At 35.9% G+C, this 23,986-nt stretch overlaps 1 protein-coding gene across 24 annotated transcripts in view; it reads right to left on the bottom strand.

The window, feature by feature from the left end:
* The window catches only part of DLG1 (discs large MAGUK scaffold protein 1), a 149,729-nt gene that overhangs the window by 41,300 nt on the left and 84,443 nt on the right, over positions 1-23,986 (bottom strand). For 9 of the 24 annotated variants that reach the window (XM_084529489.1, XM_084529508.1, XM_084529506.1 and 6 more), the window contains 9 exons: positions 21,257-21,355; positions 18,070-18,123; positions 14,851-14,901; positions 13,736-13,860; positions 12,217-12,386; positions 11,353-11,492; positions 9,628-9,772; positions 2,929-3,055; positions 725-881 (listed from right to left, as the gene is read on the bottom strand). In XM_084529489.1, the coding sequence (XP_084385615.1) occupies positions 725-881; positions 2,929-3,055; positions 9,628-9,772; positions 11,353-11,492; positions 12,217-12,386; positions 13,736-13,860; positions 14,851-14,901; positions 18,070-18,123; positions 21,257-21,355 (1,068 nt within the window). The remainder of the gene's footprint in view (positions 1-724; positions 882-2,928; positions 3,056-9,627; positions 9,773-11,352; positions 11,493-12,216; positions 12,387-13,735; positions 13,861-14,850; positions 14,902-18,069; positions 18,124-21,256; positions 21,356-23,986) is intronic. The other 15 variants (XM_084529490.1, XM_084529497.1, XM_084529501.1 and 12 more) reach the window with 3 other exon arrangements.

A 23,986-nucleotide genomic window follows, 5' to 3' on the forward strand; every position in this document is an offset into this window, starting at 1 on the left:
GACTGTGTTTAACATTCAGTGATGGACCTAACCCTCTGTGAAATTGCCTAGTTGTTTTCAATATGGCAGTTTTAAAAATAGTGTCAGGAAAGAAATATTTGAAGCAGACATGTCTCCAACAGCATTTTCACTGTTGTTACAAACTAAAATAAAGATGTGCTTTATTACCAGCATTTAATAATGGCAGAGACATTTTTTCTTCTTTAATAGCTACCAAATCACAATGTAATAGTCCTAAGAAATTGTTGTTCATAACTTAAGTCATTTCAAGAAGAAACACACAATCTTCAGTAGTCATACAGAAAAAGCCCTCAGATAGCTATGAGATGGATGTGTGTAAGACTAATGGGAAGTTTAGCAGTTATTCCAGGAAATGAAGCACCAATTTTCAGACACTACTGTCAAGCACGTCCATCTCATTAGAAGGCTTATTTCTGAAGCCAACATTCTTTCACCTTAGACAGTGTCTTACAACTTTTCACTCTGAAAAAAAAAAAATTTCTCTGGGATCGGAAAGTGTCATGAGATTCAAGAGAAATGGAGGCAGAATTAATTCCTCAAAGATACTTGGGAAATATACTGGCAACTGTTTAATTGTCTCAAAGTTAGTTTAGTTACCTAATGATATTCTTTGCATTTAAATCCTATTATCTGGCATTAGTATCAAAAGAATGGAAAACTTATTTAAGCAACAGCAACAAAAAAAAGAAGCAAGGATTCCTACAGAAATGATACGATCGCCTTTCCTAAGCTCGCCACTCAGGTCTGCTGGCCCTCCTGCAAGGATGAAAGAGATGAAGATTCCTTCTCCATCTTCTCCCCCAACAATGTTGAAACCAAGACCCGTTGATCCTCGATGCAGGATGACCTTCCTAGGCTCCCTGAATGAAAGAAAAGAATGTCAAATCTTGGTTAAAAGTCATGAGTAAAAGTAAAATAAATGATTAGAAAAGCTAAGTCTTCTTACAGAAGTATTGAAAATTCAGATATCAAAAATAACTCTTTTAAGGTTACAGTGTTCTTCCCCCAAATGCTTAGATTTTCAAATAGCTTCTAGTATTTCCATATTTTAAATTTTGCTTTTTGCAACAAAAAATTCTCCCTCTTGTCAGGTTAACTGAACGTGCCATTAGTATGTATTCCAAATTCCTATTATGCTACAAGCCTGCTCAGTACTACATGTCTTTATTTAAGACTTCCCATATTATTCAAGAGCCTCAATATAGCTGACAGACTTATTCCATCTAATGGTAATAAGGAGTAACAAAATAGTATTTTCCTTCTCTGAAACTTCAAGAACAAATTCTAATGGAAATGCTAATAATGAAAAATATGTCCTTGCTGCTCTGATTTCACTCCAGTTGGTCAAGCAATAAACATAGCAAAGACAAGTTCAAGAATTATACACAAACCCTTTCAAAAAAAAAATCTGAATTTATGTCATTCTTAAATACATTTGTAATTTACTTGCGGCAACTGCAACTTAGAAAGTTAAATGCAAACCAAGTTGTTCCATTCCTGGCTTCCTGGCTCAGATGAGGAACCAAAAGAAGAAATGTTGATCAAGTTAAAAGGATGAATTCATTAGATATGGCCAGCCAACTTCTAGTGCAGAAACCTTCCCTCCAAAAATCTGCTATTTTACTCAATAGAAGAAAAGTACAGATGATTTCAGAAACAGAAAACTTCTAATAATAAAACAGAACAACTGTGCACTGCATTTAAAAAATCACTAGAGAGCACTAAAGAACAATTAATGGACATTAAGTATTTGGAGACATTCATTATTAATTTATAGGACAAACTAAGATGCTGCATTTTTCCAAAACATATGAAAAGATGATGTATTCTGATCTTTAGAATTGCTCCACTTCTGCACTAGCTTTTAGATTAATTTAGCATCAAATTCCTAAATTTCACGCCCCTCCCCCATCAGCTCTTAGATTCATCTTTTCCAAGTGCTAATTTATCACAAGTATATGACATGAAAACCTAGGTGCTCTGGATCATTATACCACGTTAATAAACATGCTGCAGTTAGAGAACAAATACATGGTATATTATTCAAAATGTCTAAGACTCTTTTAGTGATGGAAGGAGCAATAGAAAGGAAGGTAACTTCAAGTAAAACACCTAAAGCCTTCTTTGAATAGCCCTCACATTTCAAAAGAAATATAAAAACTTCACTTTACAGTAATTTTAACAAAAAGCTATACATACATGAGGTCAGCGATGCTGTCAGCAAGACAGAATTACTTTGGCTTAGATGCCCACCTAACTGTAAATTAAAAATAACTGTGAAGACATATCTGAGGCTCTCCCACCTTCCAATAAACTAAAATTAATTCTCCAACTTCTTATGGCTCTGATGTTTCAATCTGGGCAGACCCTGCTTCAGCAACTGAGCTGAATGATCTGTATCAGATGGTAATTCAGCAACAACATACTGGAACTGCAGTGTAACATCCCCATACTTGCAGATCAGAAAGGTAACAAAATGAGAGGCACTTAATTTTATCAGTGATGATGAACAAAAGACTACTGCAATCTTCTACTGAATCAGTGAAGGAAGGAATAGTTGTTAATGGGAAAGGGTGAAAATTTCTCTAGCCATTCTGGATTTACTAATCCATCTTAACAAATATCTCCTTGTCTATGGAGAAAAGAAACTACCATCCTAAAACATTCAGTCCACTCATGAAGCATTTTGGCAGGGCATTCTGATTTTAATACTATCCCAAGATATCATGTTTATCTTTTAATATATATCTACATATACATATAATTTGCTCCTTACAGCAGTATTTACAAGTGCTAAGAAAGTAAAGATATGCATCTATTTTTTGAAATATCTTCAAAAGTATTTTGCCCACCAACTTATCTCATGAGCTTCCCTGGTTAACTAATGTAGCCTTAGTTATTCGTTACCTGGTAATCTCATCATCTCCAAGCATTCCCTTGGGAATTGGTGAGTAACGCCCTGGTGATGCTGGGGGAAGGGACTGTCCCAAGTAGGCAGATGGAGTGATATGGTTGTCCACTGGTTGAGAATAAGCTTCAAAGAATGAAAAAAAAATGGTAAGACAATAATGAAAAAGAACAGCTGAAAGTCTTAAAGTATTCTATGGAGTGACTTCTTCTAAAAAACAACAACAAAAAAATAAGACAACGTTACACTATTTCAAAAGTGTCAAGATGCCTACCTCTGTCTTTTAATGCTCTGATACAGAGCATCCTAGAATCTCTAGAATACTCTAGGCCATTCTGATGATCAGGTCTGAACAGGGAGGGGTGTTACATTTCTTATGCACTGAACACAATCATCTTTAAATAAAAGCGTAAGTGCTGGTAGAAATGCTAGTATATGCTACGCCAACAGCACACACTAAGAAACAATGGTGGAATTATTCTACCTCCCATTCATCAAGGTAAGAGGCATCAATTTACTGACAGGGATAAACAAAATTGGGGGGGAAAAAAAAAGTAATTGTACTGCAAGGATCAGCTGCCTTAGTCACAGATGCTCTGATTAAAAACAGAAAGGAGTAATAAAAGAATTTAGTCTAACCTCTTATGTAACTGGCCATGAATCCTGCGAAGTCCTGTGCATGAAGCGCTTATGTTTTAGCTGTATGACAACAGGCATACTAGAAAAATTTTGCACAACCATTTCAATTGATGGAAAATTATAACAATGCCAGGAAAGTTGTCCCAATAAGTAATTTAAAAGGTACGTTATATTTCCAAGTTAGGAAACTTGGAAATATAATGAATTTTTAGTGTTCATTCAATAGGCATCATCACACCACTGTCTCCTATTACAAAGCACATTTTACAACTAAAAATCTTTTTCCTTGTGTGAGTGCTTCAAGCTCTGAGGTTTGAACACAGGGGTTGGGGACACTTTATAGATGCATAATAATCAAGGTGCCATACTCTCTTCACTGTTAATGGCTTGCAGTGTCTGACCTTTGAGGATTTCCAGCAAAACCACACGTTCAACTGAACAGACATGAGACAGATTGCTCTGAAGAAATGACCTGTATTTTCTCCTTTTTCTTTTTTCCTTATAAGACACTGGCAGAATATTTGGGTCATATGCAAACTTCATCAGGAGTATTCTTATATGAGATACTTGCTACATAGCCAGATTTCAAACCACTCGGTCCATGCTGGATTGATTCTGTGTTAGTCTAGCTTCTTAGCAAAACTGTGAGTTCCCAGTGAGTTCCACATACGGAGAACCGCATCGCACCACACCAATACTCTGCTACCCTGACCAATACTCTGCTACCCTGACCAATGGTTTGGTTCTGAGGTGCTCAGCCAGACAGGGAACCACCTTACAGACCTTAATGCTCGGCATATAGAACAACAGCTATCACATCAGATTGTTTCTTGTTCTTTTAAAAGCTCTGTCACAGTAGGGGAGTTTTCTAGAATGCATTTCAAATAGCACTGAAATCCACTATAACAGCTTATGAAGTTTATCAGCTAGTGCTTTTGAAGTAATTAAGCGTGCTTTTCAGACACACCAACCCTCACTGGGCTACATGCTTTAGACTGGGATTGAGCAGAATTTTTAGATATCACAGCTCCAGATTCACCAGTGGTTTCAGTAAAATGCAGAATCTGAGTGCAAAAGGTCTGTTCCCTTCCACCCACCAGCCAAATGGAGCTTCCTCAAGTCAGCTTCATGGGGTCTACAGCAGAGAGAGAATGCTGTTTTTGCTAAAACTGTATAATCAAATGCATTCACTGTTGAGAACTCCCAGATAATTTGGAGTTATTCAAAATGAACGATGCCTAAAAGCCATCTTCCCATTTTACCAAGTTAATCTACATTTGCTTTTAATAAATAAGGGGCAGCTAAAATGATGCATATGTTACAGGAAGTAATTACATTGTTCATTACAAATCTTCTGTTCATCGACTTTCAGTGCTTTTCATTTGTTTTTAAAATTCTTAGAGCTTTTAACTGCACCACATTCAGAAACATACAGACCACCTAATACTACCACTTATTTTCAAAATCTTGTACCCCTTTACCATGCGACTAGAACTCAGCCACCAGGCCATATAACAGTTTATTATTTCAGACCTGCAGGCTATTCCACATCAGCACTGGCTACGTCCTTTAACAAAATCCTACATGCACTACATGCTTGAAAAAGTCAGGTCCTTTTTAAAAGTGCTGTGGAAGCCAACCTAACAAGGCACAAAAGCCTCTCTGTGAGTTCCTGGAACAACAACAAAAAAAAGCACCTGTAGCTTTGCACAAACTGTTTTAGCAAGGTATTATACCTGAAGAACATTCACAAAGATTATGATAGAGATAAAAGGGAAGCCATCACTTTCTGAATTCCAAATCAGGCCTAAAATTCTATTTCCAAGTAAATATTATTACTGAATTAGCTGATAATGGAATTGGGTTTTGGATGCACAGAAAACTACATGCATTAAATTAAGTTGTTTTTGACAGGAAAAGTCACAGACTCTTAAGGAGAAATTCCATTTCCAAATCGACCCCCCCAACACTTTGACATTACAGTGCTCTGCACAGAAGGAAAATGGAAAATTTTCCTATTATCTGCAAACTGAAGACACCAATCACAAGTACGATCTCTAAAATGGGAAATAGAATTAAAACTTCGTTGTAATTTACTGTTATTACATATTCTCCTCTTCCCGTATGTATGCCATTTAAGCAAAGTTAAGGCATTTATGTTTCCAGTGAGGAAACAGATTCCTCCCTACCTTTCACTATTCTATTTCTCAATGCATGATGGAAATACTGTACCAAATGCATGTGCACACACAAAGGACAAATAATTTAATATTTACTAGGAGTCAAAACTGCATCATCAACATCTTCAAAGGAGGCCTATACACAGTCATCTTTGTCTCAGACAAAGCCTAGGCACTTGTCTGACTGATATCCTACAAATATGCACACTGAAGTTAAATTTGGTGGTTTTAAATAGCTAGTTCTAGACCTTCTTAATAATATTTTGCATTTATACCAACATGTTACGTGACATGTCTTCTAGGATCCACTTAATCATCGACAGTTACACTCAGATTACCGAGGTAATTTACATTCCCTACTGAGCATAGCTTACTACAGAAACCTGTTAGTTATGATTACCGAACACACAAGGCAGTTTAGATGTCAATGTTAGTAGCCAGATGGATGGCATTGGTCCACAGGTCCAGACCACCTAGAGTGCTGTTGTTCTTCTGTACATAGTTTTTTTGTTGAATTTCCATGTTTCCTATACTGGAATTTCTCATCTTTCTGTCTCTGAGACTGGATGTTAGAGAACAGTACAGAAATGGCAAAGTGCCCAGAAATAACAATCTTTCATAACTGCCTTCTGCCTGAGTCAGAAAATGGATCTTACTGTAACCGTATACACTAGCAATCTACACTTCAAGGGTTAAAAGAGAAACAGGCACAGCAATCAGCTATTCCAGACTGTCACGGGCTGTGGTCAAGCTTTCATTGCCCATACGTAGTACAGCACCATGAGCCGTTTTTTCCACATTCCCTCCCTGCTAAATGCTCTGGTCTCAAACAGCCCCAGCACTTCTTTAACAAGATTTTCAACATTAGTTTCGTCCCCACAGGCAGCTGGGAGCCTTTCGCTTACTGCGATAAACATCAAATGACTGAGGTCAATTTTCAGCCCCAGGTACGCAAAGAAATACGTGGGCAGGATCTGTACTCGTCCTGATAAACACAGCCACAAAGCAGAATCTCAGAAACCTCTTCATCAAACATCCCTGGATTTAGACGCTAACCACACCAAAGATGGATCAAATTTCAAATGATTTTATTATCTATGTGGATGCTAACTAGCGTTGTCTCATCTTTTTGACCATCAGACCATCTGACAAAACCATGTTGTTGCGTGCCTGGTACAGAAGTTCTAAAAGCAAACAGATTTTATGGAAAACCTAGATACTGACAATTGAGAACCTGGTCCTTGAGAAGTTCTTCATTAGCTCTCCATTTTAAATACAGAGCTCCACCATGGTCAGAGAAACTGAGACAGCCCTATAAGTAAACTAGATCAGTTATAGACAGAGAGTTTTAAAGACAACCAGATCTTGAACTTGGTGTTTCATGGACTTTTTAATGAACTATCATGCTCAGAAAATTTAGCATCATGAGCAATCTACTGCATGTTCTGCAGACAGTACAGATAGCAAGCCAACAGGTACTGTGCATCACGCTTTTACATGTTTTTGATATTAAAAACAAACAAGCAAAAACCAATGGGGAGTTCTGGGCATTAAGCAGTCCAGGCATATACAGTAGAGTTTCATGGCTTTACGTTATGATGCAGTTACCTTCAATGAACTGAGTCACCAGCTCATCCATCAGTTGAAAGAAATTTATTCTCTGCGTAAGAAGAGAGCCTACAGCATGCCCTTATGCATACTGCTAGAATAAATACTTATTTAAAAGAACTTATTGATACAGACAGTATGAATTTAAAAACAGAATTATCACCCCAAGGAGAATATTATTATATTCCAGTCAGAGAGGAAATATAACTTCTGCTTCTGCATGGACTGAGCATCTCAGCAGTCTGATCTTACCTACTTAAACTTGAAATGCAACAGAAATCAAACTGAAGATACTGCCAACTAACATCTGCCCATGACAAACCACATACTTATTTCCAGTTTTTTAAAAAATCGCACCACACCTGACTCAAGGTTACTCTAAGCCTTTAGAAAAGGTATACAACTTCTAGCAGTGATCACAGATGAGCATAAAGCAGAGGCTGTATAAAATGAAGGAAGAAAATCAGTTTTGTATCTCTGAATGGAGTCTTCAAGAATATCCTTTTCATAAGACAAAAAAAAAAAAAACAATTTGCTTCAAATTGCAATTCTATATGCTTATGAATAGATTTAAGGCTACTGCAGCTATCACCAACAAGGTGAGATGAGGCCTAAAGTACTACAGTCCTTTTGTTGTGTTATATTTTATTATTGTTTATTATATACTGGTTTAGATTACATCACTGGTTCAGTTCAAAAGTGTTCCTTTTTTCAGTATCTGAACAAATCAGGGCTAAGTATGACATCAATTATTTGCAGCTGACAGTGAAACAAACAAATAAAAACCCTAAAATGACTCATCGTTCCTTTCTCCCCCACTAACAGCTTACGGGAAGAGATGAGATTAAATAGGTATGTATTTGAAAATTCTTTCTCTCCTTTAGAGTAAGGAAAAGGTTTCTCTCTCCTATTGTGGAATCTCTGGTTATAGAAAAAAATGTTCTAGATTGAATGAATTAGAAGTTGAACAAAAGGTCAGTTTGGGTTAATAGAAAAAAGCTTATTTTCCAATATAACAGTAAAATGTATTCACAATATTCAATTTATTACTACCTATTCAAAAGTAAATCCTTTTGATATTTTAAGTGTTTAACTGTAGCACTAGAACTTGCATCAGCAAACAGCAGTATTTATCTGAGATGAGCTGCTTCTGCAGTTGCTGCCAGAGTTGCTTCCACCTTCACTTAAAGGACTTAAAAGAAAAATCCACTCAGTACCAGAACTGTGGAACGAATTAGCAGTTATTAACATAGAAGACTGTGTGCACTTCAAGATTTGACAGCTGATAACTGAAAAACTATCAGCTGCTCAACCTAAGACATAGGAGCCTTTAGTCACATCACTGCTTGCCAGTGTAGAAACTGCAACCAGTAAGTCAGCAGGGCACAGCTACTAAGCTCACTGAAAACGACCAGCTTGGTCAGGATTTATTCAGTCTTGGAAAGAAAGTTATATCACTCTCATTCCTTTTTCTGAACACCAAATGTTAATACCATCTTGAAGAAATAATGAGAAAGTATATTAAATGTTTCTTTACATTGTAGCTCAACTCTGAGCTTTCTGCATTCAGATATTTGAAAAAAAAAAAAAAACAAAATGAAAACAACAAAAAAACAAATAAAAACCCACAACTCCTGTAAATATTACCCTTTCATCACCAAGAAATGCCTGTAACTATTTTAACGTAGCATGCATTATTTTTTCATCTGAATTACCAACATTTATGTCAAAATTGAAACATAAGAAGTTAATGTGGAATTTCACAATACATTCATGGAATACAATAATGTGGAATTTTGCAAGTACTAAAGGTCAAGACCTTCCTCCCCCAGTCTAGTTTATTCAAAAACATGCATCTCATGAAAAATCAGAACAGAAAAAATTGGTCAGAACATCACTAGCTTCCACCTGAAACAGTATTCTGGCTTTTGCTCAGTTCAGAACTACAGAGTGCATTCACATACTCTATATGAATTGGGCACCTGAGATCTCCTTGCACTCATCAGCAAATGATCAGAAATACCAAATCATTAGAACAAGGACACAGTAGTCATAAACAGTCAAAGGGTTACCACTGTTACCATCTTTTCAACATACCAGCTCTAGGATGTTATTCTGCTTTGCATAGCTTTCCCGATTAATCAACCTTTCTTATATCAAATTTTTATAACAGTCAGAAACTAATTTAAAAGCTTGAAACTTAAAATACTAAAATGGCATATATTAAAGCCTTGAAGAAAAAAACAGGTCATAAAGACAAGCTGAACTTACAGTTTGTGATGTCAGGAGGGGCATAACTATCATTCATGAACATGCTGGTGGGTTTTGCAACCTTCAGATAAACAAAGTCTGATGTGTTTTTTAAGGCAGTCACTGCTTCTTCATGAGTAACTTCTTCTAAACAAACACTGTTCACCTAAAGATAAAACAAATTTTATTTTATTTTTTAAACGCAAAAAATGCCAGGTTTCACAGGTCACTCAGAAATCTCTTGGAGCACTCTAGCATTAGGAGTCTTTATTATGATTCATGTGCTGCAGACATAATTGGTCAAGCTATTTAAAAGATGCTTTTTAGTGCTGTAAAATATTTAAAAAGTCCTTCCTCAAAAGATTATAATAAACTGTATCGACAGTAGCATTGGAAAAGCAGCAAATCCTTTTCAACTTTCTCTCCTATTTTGTATTAAAAGCTAAAAAGAAAGCCAACCCACTTTCAGCAACCCAAATCAAAGCTATGCTGATACTACTACCTATCACAGTGACCAGTACTCTCTTGTTATGTTATGCTACCTTAATTATTTGCCTAAACCTACAGTTTATCTTTTGATCAGACTGTCAATTTGCTTGCACAAAAGCAAACTTATTGATTCTTCTTGTATTGTAGGCACAGAGATACACTTGGCCATAATCACAACGCTGACACAGTATGCTATTGTAAGCATTAACTGGAAAAAATATTTTTCTAACATGAAAAAAAAAACTATTTGATCTTGTCATGATGTAATTAAGTTTTAGATGTTGTAATGGGATAACGCATGCCTGCCAAAGGTCAAACACAGAGGTCAAAACTGGAGAAGAAAGAACCAAAGTGACTGACATATCCCAAGTAACAAGAAATTGTTTTTAACTTCAAAGGAAATAGATTTTCTGACTATTGCTATTCAAGTGAAACAGCAGCACTTTAGTTAAGAAAATAAGTCCTTTAGCAATTAGTATCTAATACAAAGCCTTAGAAAAATGAGTTGCTGCCCCTTTTTTCCATATTTTGATGAGGAAAATAAGTTCTACAAATAATACCAGGCTACATGGAAAACAACGCTTGCACTGTAATGAATCTGAGAGACCAAAGGCACTTTCCACTGTTTGATAAATATAACTTCACATACTATGTAAAAATAACCGAACCTTTATAATTCTGTTATTTGTGAAGGAAAAACAAATCTATTGCATATTTTAAATGTATTATTACAATCTGTGTTTTCTAAAGATCTTTTGTTGACTTACTTTTAGTTTTTAATTCTTGCCACTCCTGAAGACTGAAAAGTTGTTTTGCAGTCCAGTGGTAGTACACTGCAGTACAACCACAACACACAGACAGAAAACTTATAGTCTCCAAAACACACAAGCTAATCTCTCCACATTAACAACTAAAACAATCCCATTGTGTGCTGTTTTACGTGCCAGTCACTCAGATTCAGATAAATAGTAACAGCCATGAGAAATGAAACAGGTTGCTTAATACTGGTTCTGCATGATACATTGTGCTGAGGCACAGATTTGCTGAAAAAACGGTGTTTAATACTGCAGCTTTCAATTTTTTTTGTCATTGATTTGCTGGCAATGTTGATTTTTGTATTACTTATTTATTTATTTAATATTTATTTTTGCAAAATAATACTCCACTGGTAGGCAGCTTAACCACAAAGTAAATCGTGACCTTACTGGGTTTAAAAGTGAACATTCATTAAAGAAAAACCCTGTCACTTTTACTTACAGCTAAAAGTTTGTCTCCAATCTGAAGTTTGCCATCTTTATGGGCTGCCCCTCCTTCAATGATTTTGGTTACGTAGATGCTGTTGTCTCCAGGTATATGCTGATTTCCTACACCACCAGCAATACTGAAACCAAGACCTGCTTAAAGATAAAGTTATTACTCAAAAAACCTTTTAGCACTCATTAGATTCAAATTACTGTGTAAATAATAATGCTATCTGCATCATTTATGTGTAAATAATAATGCTATCTGCATCATTTATGTGTATATACATACATACAAACAAATACATATATAAATATTAGGCTGTGGCTAAAATGATACTGGATGCCTTTCTAAGTGAACTCCATAATGTTCCAGAAAGTTCTGGAACAACTACAGTATTTACAGAAGTTCTAAAAATCAAAAACTAAATTGTTTACTTAATGCATTGTGAAGGATGCACATAGCAAAGCTATAGTATTGCCAGTAGTATTTGAAGAACGGTTTTCCAACATGTCTGCAAATAGAAACAAAAAAGTACATTTATCTAAATTTCTTTAATCTCTCAAAGATCTTTCTAAGTCATTCACATGAAATATTTTACTCCTGTTTATAACGTATTTCAAAATTACTAAATAGTACCAGCAACACATTTTTATCATTTGAAAGTAAAACTGGCATTCTACATGTACAAGAATAGTTTCAGGACAATCATGGAAGAAAATTCTGAAGCATTTGAGAAGTCACTGTCTTAATTTTCATTACTCTGCGTCTGCTTGACCTACGTATGCAAGTTACTGGGTTATTTTGAAAAATTTATGCAGAAATTTATCATCATCCTTATTCTTCTTGTGAAACAGAAGTTTTAGACTTCCTACATACCTTTAGGGCCTTTTACAAGCTTTATTTCCACTATTTTTTCTGTGACTGGTTTTCTTCTTTTGACATACAATCGTACAATTGATCCCGCTTCTTTTAATGCTTCAACTGCTTTGCTGTGTGTCACATCTCGGACATCAACCTCGTTTACTCGTAGAATACAATCATTAACCCTAGAGACAGCAACATTCATGTTCAGCTGCTGCATTATAGCAGAGCAGATGCATTAGGAGATTAATATTTTATCTAAAATACACTAAAACTAGTGTAACATAGTAAGATACATAGATTTTGCTTCAAAATTATATTGTATCAAGACAATACTCTAAAATTAGTCATTAGTGCTTATGTATATAACAAAGATAGCTAGAAAATATATAAATGGAATATCTTGTCCCTATCTGAAGGGGATGCTCTCTAAAGGAAACACATAAAATAGAATTTTGAACATGGCTTTGTACAAACTACCTTTAATTTAGAAACGTATAATTTATTTTTTTTTAAATTAGGCATTATAAAATAAGAATTCACTAGTTTTAAACCATGCTATGAACAAGTCAAACTCCTTTCTTGCTTTTCACAAGCTGTTTAAGTGCCAGCTTTCCATTCCATTTAATGTGTTGCTGTAGTAACGTGAAGCTCTCATTACACTAAGTAGAAGGCCTGACCCACCTGTCCCTGAGTTCTGCAAGATATACCTTCTGACAATGGCCAACAAGCTAAAATGAAGTCTTGAAATAAGCTTAATAAGTGTAAAAACCTTAGATTCATCAGGCATTGACACCAAATATGATAGGAGCAAGTTCTCAACAACGCAACAGAGGAAAAAAAAGTTGATCCTATGATCACCGTAATTTTTTTTTTTCTACACAGTGATACGGGAGTTTATTGTTCTGGATTAAAAATAACGAAAAATAATTCATTAAAGCAATTTGATATTAACTTTAACAGTACCTTTCAAATATCACTTGCTACCATATGCCAACACTGGTAAAGTAGTATCACCCCAAGATTAAATAAGAAAATGGGGGATACTAGAGAAGGAGTACTCTATCAATTTAACCAAACACGTGGCTTTTGAAGATGTGCAGCATCTTCCAAAACTGAAGCATAGTTATACCAAGCACAGAAGAGGGCTGTTAACCTCTATGACCTTGCATATTAGAAAACCTGCACACAGATAACCAAGAGTTAACTATCCTACATATCTAAGCTTTTCCTTTGTATATTGAATTAAGAACTATAGAACATTTGGCATAATCAGTTTATAACACCAAATAAAAAACGAAAATTTCACTTAAATTGACTCTGCTGCAGATTTTCTTGGTTGAAAAAAAAGAATTCTAAAAATGGTCCAAACATTTTTCATTATTTAAAAATTACTTCTGCAAGATATACTTATTTAAAATGCAATGTATTATGATAAACTGAAACAAATGGAAAATGTTCTATCAAGTGTTAGAAAAAAAAATAATAAACATAATAATAATAATTAGCAAACCGATACAGAAAATCATCATACCGTAATCTTCCATCCTGTGCAGCTGCACCCCCAGCTATAATTTTTGTAATGAAAATACTTGAATCATCCCCAATATGTGGGTTGTCTGTGCCACCTGCAATGCTAAAGCCAAGTCCTGAATTTCCCTGAAGTTAGAGGGGGAAAAAAAATTAAGCATTTCTTTTTTGGGGAGGAAAATATATATGTGTGTGTATATATATATATATGACTCAGTATGGAACTAAATTTTCATAAACCTAACTGATAAAAATTAAGACATTTTAAACAATATACTGTACACAACTATTCACAATACATATATGTAACTCTATGTAAGACATGTAATTACACTTGCTTTCACAGAAGCAGGCAGGACAAGTCATTGTGTCACTGTAAGAGCTGCAGATGCAAACTCACCCCATTTCTTATTGAAATGAACCTGACAAACTAGAGAGAAAGTTCCTTTTCTAATGAGCTATGTATTTGAAGTTGTTCATACCAATATTTGCTCCTCATTGTTTTTTCAAAAAAAAAATCTCAAGTAATGTAATATATCCTTACAGACACAAAGACCCACTGACATTTTCTCTTCAAAGGTTGCCTGCCCTTATTATCGGCTGTAAGACCTCTTCAGCCTCTCCGTACTGACCAGAACTGTACAGACACCAAATATAGCCAACTATTGCTCTTTGTTAGTAACGCATTTCAGGGAAGAGAACTTAGATCTTTACATTGTAAACCTTAAAAAAGCAATGCATATGTCAAGGTATCATTTGTAATCTCAACTGGAAGCCTGAATCTCATTGTATAATAAAACTTGTTTGTATAAATATATAAATAAAGCCCGTTATGTATGGCAATATATGATTTTTTTAATACTTTCTGCAAGTCTAGATAATAACCTATAATGCAGTATGTCTTTACAGTTCTTCCCTCATTTTACTATCAATGGTCAAGTATACCAATAGAAACTGCTCCAGAAATTACGCATATTGAGGTTAAATACACATAAGGGAAAAACAGTAAGGACTGTTTCAAATTGCCATTTAGCTGTATCAAAATAGGTTAATTTTTCATATTTATCTATTACAAGCCCCACTTGAAAATAGAGTACAGGAAGACATTTAGCATGTTACCCTTTCAAGAGTAATTTCTTCATACTCATAATCTGCATCTGTGCCATTGACCTAAAAAGAAATAGAAATGAGACTTAGAGGATTTTTACACTTGACACAACACACTTAGCTAGGCAGGCAGCTCATTCCCATCACATCTCAGCTGATACACACTGACCAGTGAGCTCAGAAGTTTGATTTTCACACTGCTCTGTACATGCATCAGACACTTTTCCTATTAATTTAAATGTAAAGCTTTGAAGAGCACACTGTTCTATGTGGATACTGCACAGCAGAAGCCTACTGCTGACTGCCAGAAAGAACTGCTCTTGATGTTCTTCAGGCCATACAACCTGAGCAAGTTAGAAGTGAGAAAAAAGGAAGGGGTCGTAGGGTAGAGAAGAAATTGCATAAAAGGACAGAGCAGTATTTTCAAACAATTGTTCCTCCAAGAGCAGAGAAAAATCAAAGGATGGATGCTTTGCACAATTGCTCACTAGAAAAGCATAAAGCCCTTCTAAAGCAGCTTAAAAAAAAAAAAAAATTTTACTAGCATTTTTCACATTACATGTATACTAAAGACCAACACATTACAAGGGGACCAAAACTGAAAGGATTTGAAATATTTTATAAAGCTAGATAAGAAAAAATACAAATACTGGAAGTAAGCCATGATCCAAAAGGAAGCTTGTCTTCCACAACTTTGACAGGCTCTCTAGTACCAGGCTCATGTATGCCTCGCTACAGTTTTGTTAATCTCTAATTATATCTACCCTTACTGCAACACAAACCGTATCCATTCCAGACATAACAGATTATCATCTTCCTCTTTGCACAGTACCTCAAAAATAATACATCCTTAATAGTTTGTTCAATGGAAACGATACTGTCTATAAACACATGATATTTCTTCATTAAAAAGGGAAGAGGTCTTGACCTTTGGAACACATGAAACTAGATCTGTTTCTACACCAACACTGAAGAAAAACTTCTCAATCACAGTGGCTTAAGTTAGCTTAGTCTTTGAACTATTATCTACAAAAACGACATGTGCTAACCGAACCAGCCATCTAGAATTACATCACACCAGGGAAGTGGTTCAAGTTGATTGATCAGTAGGTGGCTTTTTTTTTTTTTTAATGAACAAGGATGATTAATAATTTCCCTATTCATTACTGTTAAAAATGCCAACCCTAATGTATGTAAGCAATCTATTTCTATGTACTTAACTCTAACGCAAATTTAATACATTCTAGCTAAAGAGGAGTAAAGAAGGATCTCCATTTCTATATTTTACTTTAGGTTCGTTCTCCAGACCCTCTTATTACTATCTATATACTTTTGAATTGATTTTATCTAATGAACTGAACGTTAGTCCAGGCAGGAAGGAGCAAAGGTACATAAAATGATAAAAATTAGTCCTATTTTATTTTTGCAAATTTTGAAGCCATCTAGGATCTGTGGAGCCACACACTATTTGCAGGGACTTTCCCTGGATAAAAGAAACTACAGCATTCTACACAAGTACAGTCATTTTGCCATAGAAGCCCAGCACTTTGCTTTGAATTTTTAGTAGTTCAGCACAATTTGATTAGTCTTTTGGTTGTAATAGAGTTAATTTTGCTGGTATGGTTACCCTTTCCTTCTGTCACCATCCCAGCTTTGTTTTTATTTCCTTGTCTGCTTGCTTGTTTTTACAAAGAATAAAAAATATGCTTCTTGGTGTCTTTTTCCCAACCCAAATTGAGTTCTAAGATGTTGTACTTCCTCAGCAGCTTTGTAATTCAGTTAACAAGAGTTGTGTCCTTGAATATTTTTCATCACTGACTTTGTTTTGTTCTGTTGTTTTGGTTTGGTTTTCCAATATTAAAAAAAGCTTTAACAGTTAAAGTTCTGTAGATCCATGATGCAGCTACCTCACAGCTGTGATTTTACCTTACATACCACTGAACAATTCCATTACCTACATGGGAACCTGGAAGAATATTCCATTACCTCCTATGCTTATATAGTAGGTTCAACTACAGATAACTATGAATGAATTTGTTTTATGTTCACTGCAAACCGGTAAGTCAGATAGCTTGTACTTTTGAGTGCCATTTTGTTCTGTTAGGCCTATTTTCTCTTTCTGTTTCTATTATCTACCATCCCACATGGGATTCTATCAGATGAAGCCTTCTGAAACATGGATACATTCTTATTAATCACTTGTCTTTCTGATTTAGCTTGTGTGTGCAGAGACACCTCACCTTTGGTATTCTTTTCTAAACTGTTTCACATCAGTAAAAGTGCCAGGCACTGCAGACTTCGGCTGTGATCTTTTATTGAGTCAGCATTATTCATACTCAGGACTCATAAATGAGCCATTTACATCGCTGTACTAATCTTTTGTCTTCCACTTAAACTGTTAATTCACGCTTTTGCCTGTCTTGATCTATTACAGCTTCTTTTTAGCAACTTTAAATTATTAATGTTTTTGACAATAACAAGATTTGTTCTTGTTCTTTATGCTTTCTAAGTAAAGCCAAAACATGTAAATATATGCTTTACTTGCTAGAATAAACACAATATAAGGTTAACTAGTACAGACCTTAACACTGCTCAGGAAAACAACAAATGGGACATATGTAACTATAAGAGGAAGGTACAGGGGAAAAAAAATCAGATCTGAAACCTATGTAAAGCTTGCATATGTTCCAAAGCCTCTGAAGACCATCTGCCAGTGGTACTCTTAGCACAGATCATACACTGCCAAACACAAATTTTGGCCTCCGTATAACCACACTTATTACCTTAATGTTTCCAACAGAATCAACAATTTTTATGAACATTTAGAGCACTAAAATCTTAAGTAAAGCCAGTGTGTTGAGAAGTGTTTTATGAGAAGTGCAACGGAAATGGAACATTAAATATTAAAGCATCTGCCAGCACAGCTGAAGATACGGATTGTTCTCTGAGGTTCCAGAAGTTCAGGGTCCAAACACTGCGTTCTGCACTGTATTGCACTGTCACACAGTGGTACTCACACAGAACCTTCTACTTACAATCTACAATTTATTTTATTTCATTACTATAAATTTTTCTTCATAAAAAAGCTACTTAAGGAGTTAGATAAGCATCAGGAGACCTGACAAAACCATGTGTCATAAGAGAGGTACAACAGGCTTTTTTGATCAGTAACAACAGAGATAAACAACAAACATTATCTGAAGTTGTAATTGAAAGGTAGTGTAGGCTTACGTATGTTGGAGTCTCCAAAGAATCTGTATTCACCAGCACTGGAGGGGGATTTGCCTTTAAAAGAAGAATCAAAAAAAATATTATCCAACATACAAGAAAACACTAACAGTAATTATACAACATTTGGTTTGCTGGGTCTCTCAAAGGTCTGTCAAAAGGCAACCTCAGCTTAACAACCTCAAATATTGACCTCTTTTGAAACACTTGTTTCTGTCCTGAAAAAAAGTGCTTTGACACCACAAAACCACAATCTGAGCTCATATATTTTGTATACAAATTCTGTCTTTTGTCTTGTTTTTCAAGTGGAAAAAAACATGACTCATGCTATCATTGGACTAAATGTCAGTCACCCTAGTGTTTGTGATATGACATTTAGGACTGCTTTACCAGCCAGTATCCTAAAAAAGTTCTGGTGGCTTTGATTCCTACTTCTTCCTACCAGCAAGCTTTTTGTGGTTCTGCAAAAATGCAAGCTTATAGATAACAAACTTAAGGAGAAAAGATCTATGAAACCATCTTGTGAAAGGAAACCCACATCAGACATTATTTCACAGTACTGCACCATGTACTTCCATGAGAAATGTGTTATGGATTCATAGGCTGTAAGAAGTTAGACATTACTGCTACAGAAATACGAAATTATATGATGTAGTTACTCTCCAGGAACTTTAGAATAAAAAACCACTTATTTACTTATGTTACTGAAAACTTCTCTATGAAAATGCAGTTTCAGATGAAAGAAAATTCACACTTGAAAGATATACCTGAAACACTTTGAACCAGATTTCTTTTTTTTCCCCTCCAACATACCAGGAAGAGATTGAGTGGAATAAAAATACTTTTCAGGCCTCATCCGAATGGCAGGCACAAAAGGAGAAGCCACGTATGTTTGCATTCTTTCCTAGATATAACTAGATGCCCTTCTCACTGAGAAGGGAACTTCCAAGAATTACTGGCAATGGTGTTGTAAATGCTAGCATCTGGCCTGCTCTAAGAACAAAATGAGTGCAGATACATTCCTGATCCCAAATACTCTTCATGTACTAAGTCCAATTTGATGTACAAGCTCAGTGGCACAACACCAAGTAAATCTTGACTTCATTAAAGTTGTAGGGAGATTTTCATGCATATAAAAATTCATTATCTTTAAAATGAAGATATTTATCTTTTTTTATATCTTTCTCTGGGTGCATATAAATGTGTACTTGTGTGTATAAATGCATGTCTGTATGTGTGAGCAAATACATTTTTTTCTAAAAAAAACTTATGCTTTTTAAAAACACCCAAAAGCTAGGAAGCAAGGGGTGACTTGGATGTTCCCTACAAAAGACTGAGCTGAAAACAAACTACCATTCTCTGTCCAGAAGCAGCCATTTACCACCTTTTCCAAGCAGGAAGGAGGACAGATTTCTGGCAGTCACTCCAAAGGTAGGCCTGGACACTCCAGACACAGGGCAACACCTAACTCAAAACAGCAAATGTTTTTCAAAGGAAGACCAGCTATTTCAGTCTGTTATGCAAGACTTCTCCAAATTACCTAACAGTTTCAAACTCCTGTGCCAGGGCTTGTTCAAATATTTAAAAGCCACTTGACGAGTTTGTTTACAAGCACACTAAGGGCTTGCCTAAGGGGCAAAGTGACTAACAGAATAGAGAAATGTATCTGTTGCACAGAACTGCATCTGCCAAATCCAAAATTGATACTTTCCTATGGTGTTTTCTAATTGCTCAGACTCGTGTATGATGCAGAATTACATAGCTGGCTCCTGCAGGCATTTGTATGCACCCAGAAGACAGAGGCACAGATCACCCAGTTCATGCTGTTCTGCTTGGAATTCAGCACCGTCGGCAAGTACAAACACTGTCACAGTGATGGCTGTTGAGTAGTCTCTCCATCAAAAAAATATTTTACAATATTTTCTCAAATAAAATAAAAAAATACATGTTCTAATTATTACGATGATTTTAAGTGAAATTTAGCAGTTTCCTGAAAGTAAATATTACTGGAAACTCAACAGTAAGCAGAGGTCCAGCGGTGTGCCCTTGCCTGTCTTCCTCATATCCTGATGTGGACACAGTCACTCCAAAAGAAGGAAATTGCTTTCAAACTAACCACATTTCTGGTCTGCCTGTTACAAGTGTGGGTGACAGATTCATGTAAACACATTTCCACTAGAAACTGGACTTTAAAAAAGAATAAGAACTTTTTATAAGCCGCTGGACTATGTACAATTTAGCACTGTAACAGAGAAAAAATTACTGCCTGTTGCAGGTTTAGCCGCACAGTGTGAAAGCAGACCTTAAGAAAAGAATACTGATGTGTAGACTACAGAAATATCCCAGTATTGTATTACTCTTGACAGCTTAATTCCCTTTTCAAGTTAACACGGATCTGTCACCAATTAGAAGTGGTGGCACATCTTTTTAGAAGGTGTCTCCATCATTCAGTATTTTTGCACTAAAACTCACAATAAAAGTCATAATCAAATAAAAGCAGAAAGCTTTTCAATTTGCAAAAATGTTGCCACTGTCTATGCTAAATTACTCCATAGCTGGCTGTGCTGCAGTCCCACATTCAAAGTTATACAAGATAGTGATGTTAACTCATGTTTACTGCTCTTTCTCATCTTACTGCAGCTTTTGTCATGGTTTGTTTGTTTTTTGTTGTTCTTGTTGTTGTTGACATTACGTGACCTAAAGGTCAAAACGTAGAAGTTAACCTCATTCTATGAGTCAAATTTTTAAGAATAGAAAGTAACAAAATACCCCTTGTATTCTAGCGTGCCCCAAGTACACCAACAACAGAAACAGAACACAAGTCATGGATGAAAGACTGACACTGAGTATGAGATAATTATCCAGAATAAATAATTCAAGCAGTCAAAGCATTACATGCCAACACAAAATATCCCTTTCTTTTCACTCCTTTATGGTGCTTTCTTTAGTTGTTTCACAAAATTATTAATATACATTTATGTGAAACATATGCACTTTTAAATGGGCTAAAAGCTGCTAGAAAACAAAGCACAGGATGGAACAGCAGTGTATTACTAATTTAACTATTTCACGGTTCATTTCAAACTTGCATGGCAGTACCAAAACATTTAATTTAAACAAAAGGAATGAAACAAATGATATAAAGAGTTGAACAAATTTAACAACAAAAACAACAGAAAAGAATAAAAACCTGTGGTATGGTGGATGGGATGACAGTGGTCTCGGCAGGGACTGGTGGGACAGGGATCACAGGGACAATGGGAGAAGAGGAAGGAACAGCTTCTGTGGGCTAAAAATCACCAATAAAATGTCAAAAATAATGAAAACTACAAAAACATTCTAAAACAAACAAGATTCAAATTGAATAGATTTTTTTTAATATTCTGAAAGAGCAGATGGATTTGGAGACTTGAACCACACCTGAAAACAGACGAGCCATGCTGCACTGCATTCCCAGCAGTGTGCTAACGGCACATAACCCAAAGAAGTAGGACACAGCCACACTGCTTCTTCACACCAAGCTACTCACCTTGCGGTGCAGGACAGTTAAGACTTTGAGAGGTAAAACAGAAACCTTGCCTTTTCACGTCAGTGGGCACACTCCAGCTTTTTGTGGGCTGGTTTCACAACATGTGCCCCTCATCATTGTACAATGAGTAAAGGGAAACAATGACTGAAGTTGGTAGCACTGAACAAATAAAAGTTCCTTGTCGATACATGGGGGAAAAAATCAAAACTACATTGCATTTTCTATACCAAGTTCAAATTAAAGAAAATCTTTTAGTCAAATGGTTGGAAGATCCTAACACTGATTCACTCCACCATTTCATCTAAAGATCTTTATATAGGTTTACCATACAAATATACACCCCAGTAGGATTTGGGTTTTAGGAATTGTAATTAAAACAATGAACAGGAAAGCTACTGACACAAACTGCAAGGGAACAAGATTATAAATAGCATTCTGGGCAAAATATTGATTCAAATCACTCTGAGATGTTAACATACTGGTTGTCAACAAGCTGTCAGCAACAGACTACTGGCAACCATCAGGATTACCAGCTGAACAACAAATCAAAGTTCTTGCAACTTGGCTGTTCTAAGACACACTTGAGAAAATATGATGAAGAATAACCACAAAATGAAATTACTAAATCCTGAAAACAAGTTAAAAAAAAATCAGAACATAAAAGTATTAGATATTTCAAAAGTTTGAAATCTATTAAAACACAAAGCAGTCTACATCAATAGCATAAACTAAATGAAAGCAAAGATTAAAGAAACCTAACACCACTCAAGAGTAGCAACCCTTCTTGAATGCAGATACGGTATTTCTGTTTTTTTTTCAGCTCTATCTAAAATTAACAGCTGGTGAAAAATGTGGAAAGACATTGGAGCAAGATGTTTGATGTCTTAGAACATTATTATGAATGTCATTTAAATACTCTTACATGGACACCACCTCAATCTCTCATGTGTTTAGGGAAAAAAAAGGGGGGGGGGGGGGGGGGGAGAGGGAGATACGGGAATGTAAATTGCTCTAGAGAAACAATAATATGCATTTCCCAAAAGCTGTGGGGCATGCTCAGTGCAGCAAACCTCCAGTCAGCAGGAGATCAATGATGCAGCCTTTAGAGGACAGATCAAATTAAAATGCTTCAGCAATTACTTAGCCCCACACATGCAAAAATTAAGCTTCCCCTTCAGATTTGTCTTGTTCCAAAACAAGAAGCTTCCCATATGTGCACAGAGCAAAAATCCCATTAACCAAATGGTCAGATGTACACACACTACCTATCAAAGTACAGCACAACACTAGCGCTGCAAAGCTAACCGCTAGCAGGTTAGAAAAATTGTGCTTTACAATTGCAGCTCCTGGAACAAGAGAAGGTGAAAAACAACTGAAGTTATTCTCAGATACCAACCACACAATCTCGTATGCTTTGGCTTAGCAAAACAGCTGACCCAGTAATAGTTTTCTTTGTAGGTCAAGCATCTGCGCACCTCTCCTTGCACCAAATGGCAGCCTTGTTTTCCTGCCTCACTCCTCTCAGTTCCTAACTCCCTTGTATCTCTGGGCTTCTCATTCCCAGTCACTTCAAGAACTCTCCCTGTCAGTTCCAATTCTAAACCTTACTATTATTTTTTTTTAAACTGGTATCATTCAAAGTCCTTTAATGCTTTAGGGTTCCAGTCTCGTAAGCTGTGAGCATGGCCATTGTGCTTTTCCTTGGTGGAGTTGGCTTGGTATCCACCTGCTCTTCGCAGCCCTCCATTCCCTGCTCAGCCAAGCTTCCTGACAGTGTTCCTGTGGAGTCTCCTCCACTGCAAAAGGAGGTGACGTGGCAACCTTTTTCAAAGGAAACACCAATGCAAATGAAGACAAGATGGCCTTCATTTAAACATAAACAGTTCTGTGGAGTACAGCAAACTGATGTAGGTACTGTGGTTACCCCAGCGAAGGCAGGGAAGAAGAGAGGAAAGGAAACCCAGTCTTGAAACACACTTGGGCTGACTTACTTGAATTTTACTGCTTGACTTACAATTCACACAAGTGGAAAATTATCTAAAGAGTTTGAATAAAGCTGTTAATTATTCAATTACAAGACTCACAAAGGATTTCTTTAGTGAGGTTTTATACCTAAAATAGGCTGGTTTAACTTAGAACCCTTCTTTCTCCTTGCACACAATTCCTCTACCCTGGCTTTTGATACAGACTGCAGTACTACCTGAAATTTAACTTCTGGAATTGTAATGCAATGGAGGATACTCTTCACCTTCAGAAAACTCAGCCGCTAATAATAAAAGACCAATCAAGACCACCAAAAAGGAAACACTTTCCTAAAAGCATAAAGATAAAGTGCTAGCAGTAGAGATAAGAAAGTATTTACAACCTTTTACTAGACGATAAATAGCGTGT

This window comes from Aythya ferina (genome assembly GCF_964211825.1).
Source record: "Aythya ferina genome assembly, chromosome: 9".
NCBI lineage: Eukaryota > Metazoa > Chordata > Aves > Anseriformes > Anatidae > Aythya > Aythya ferina.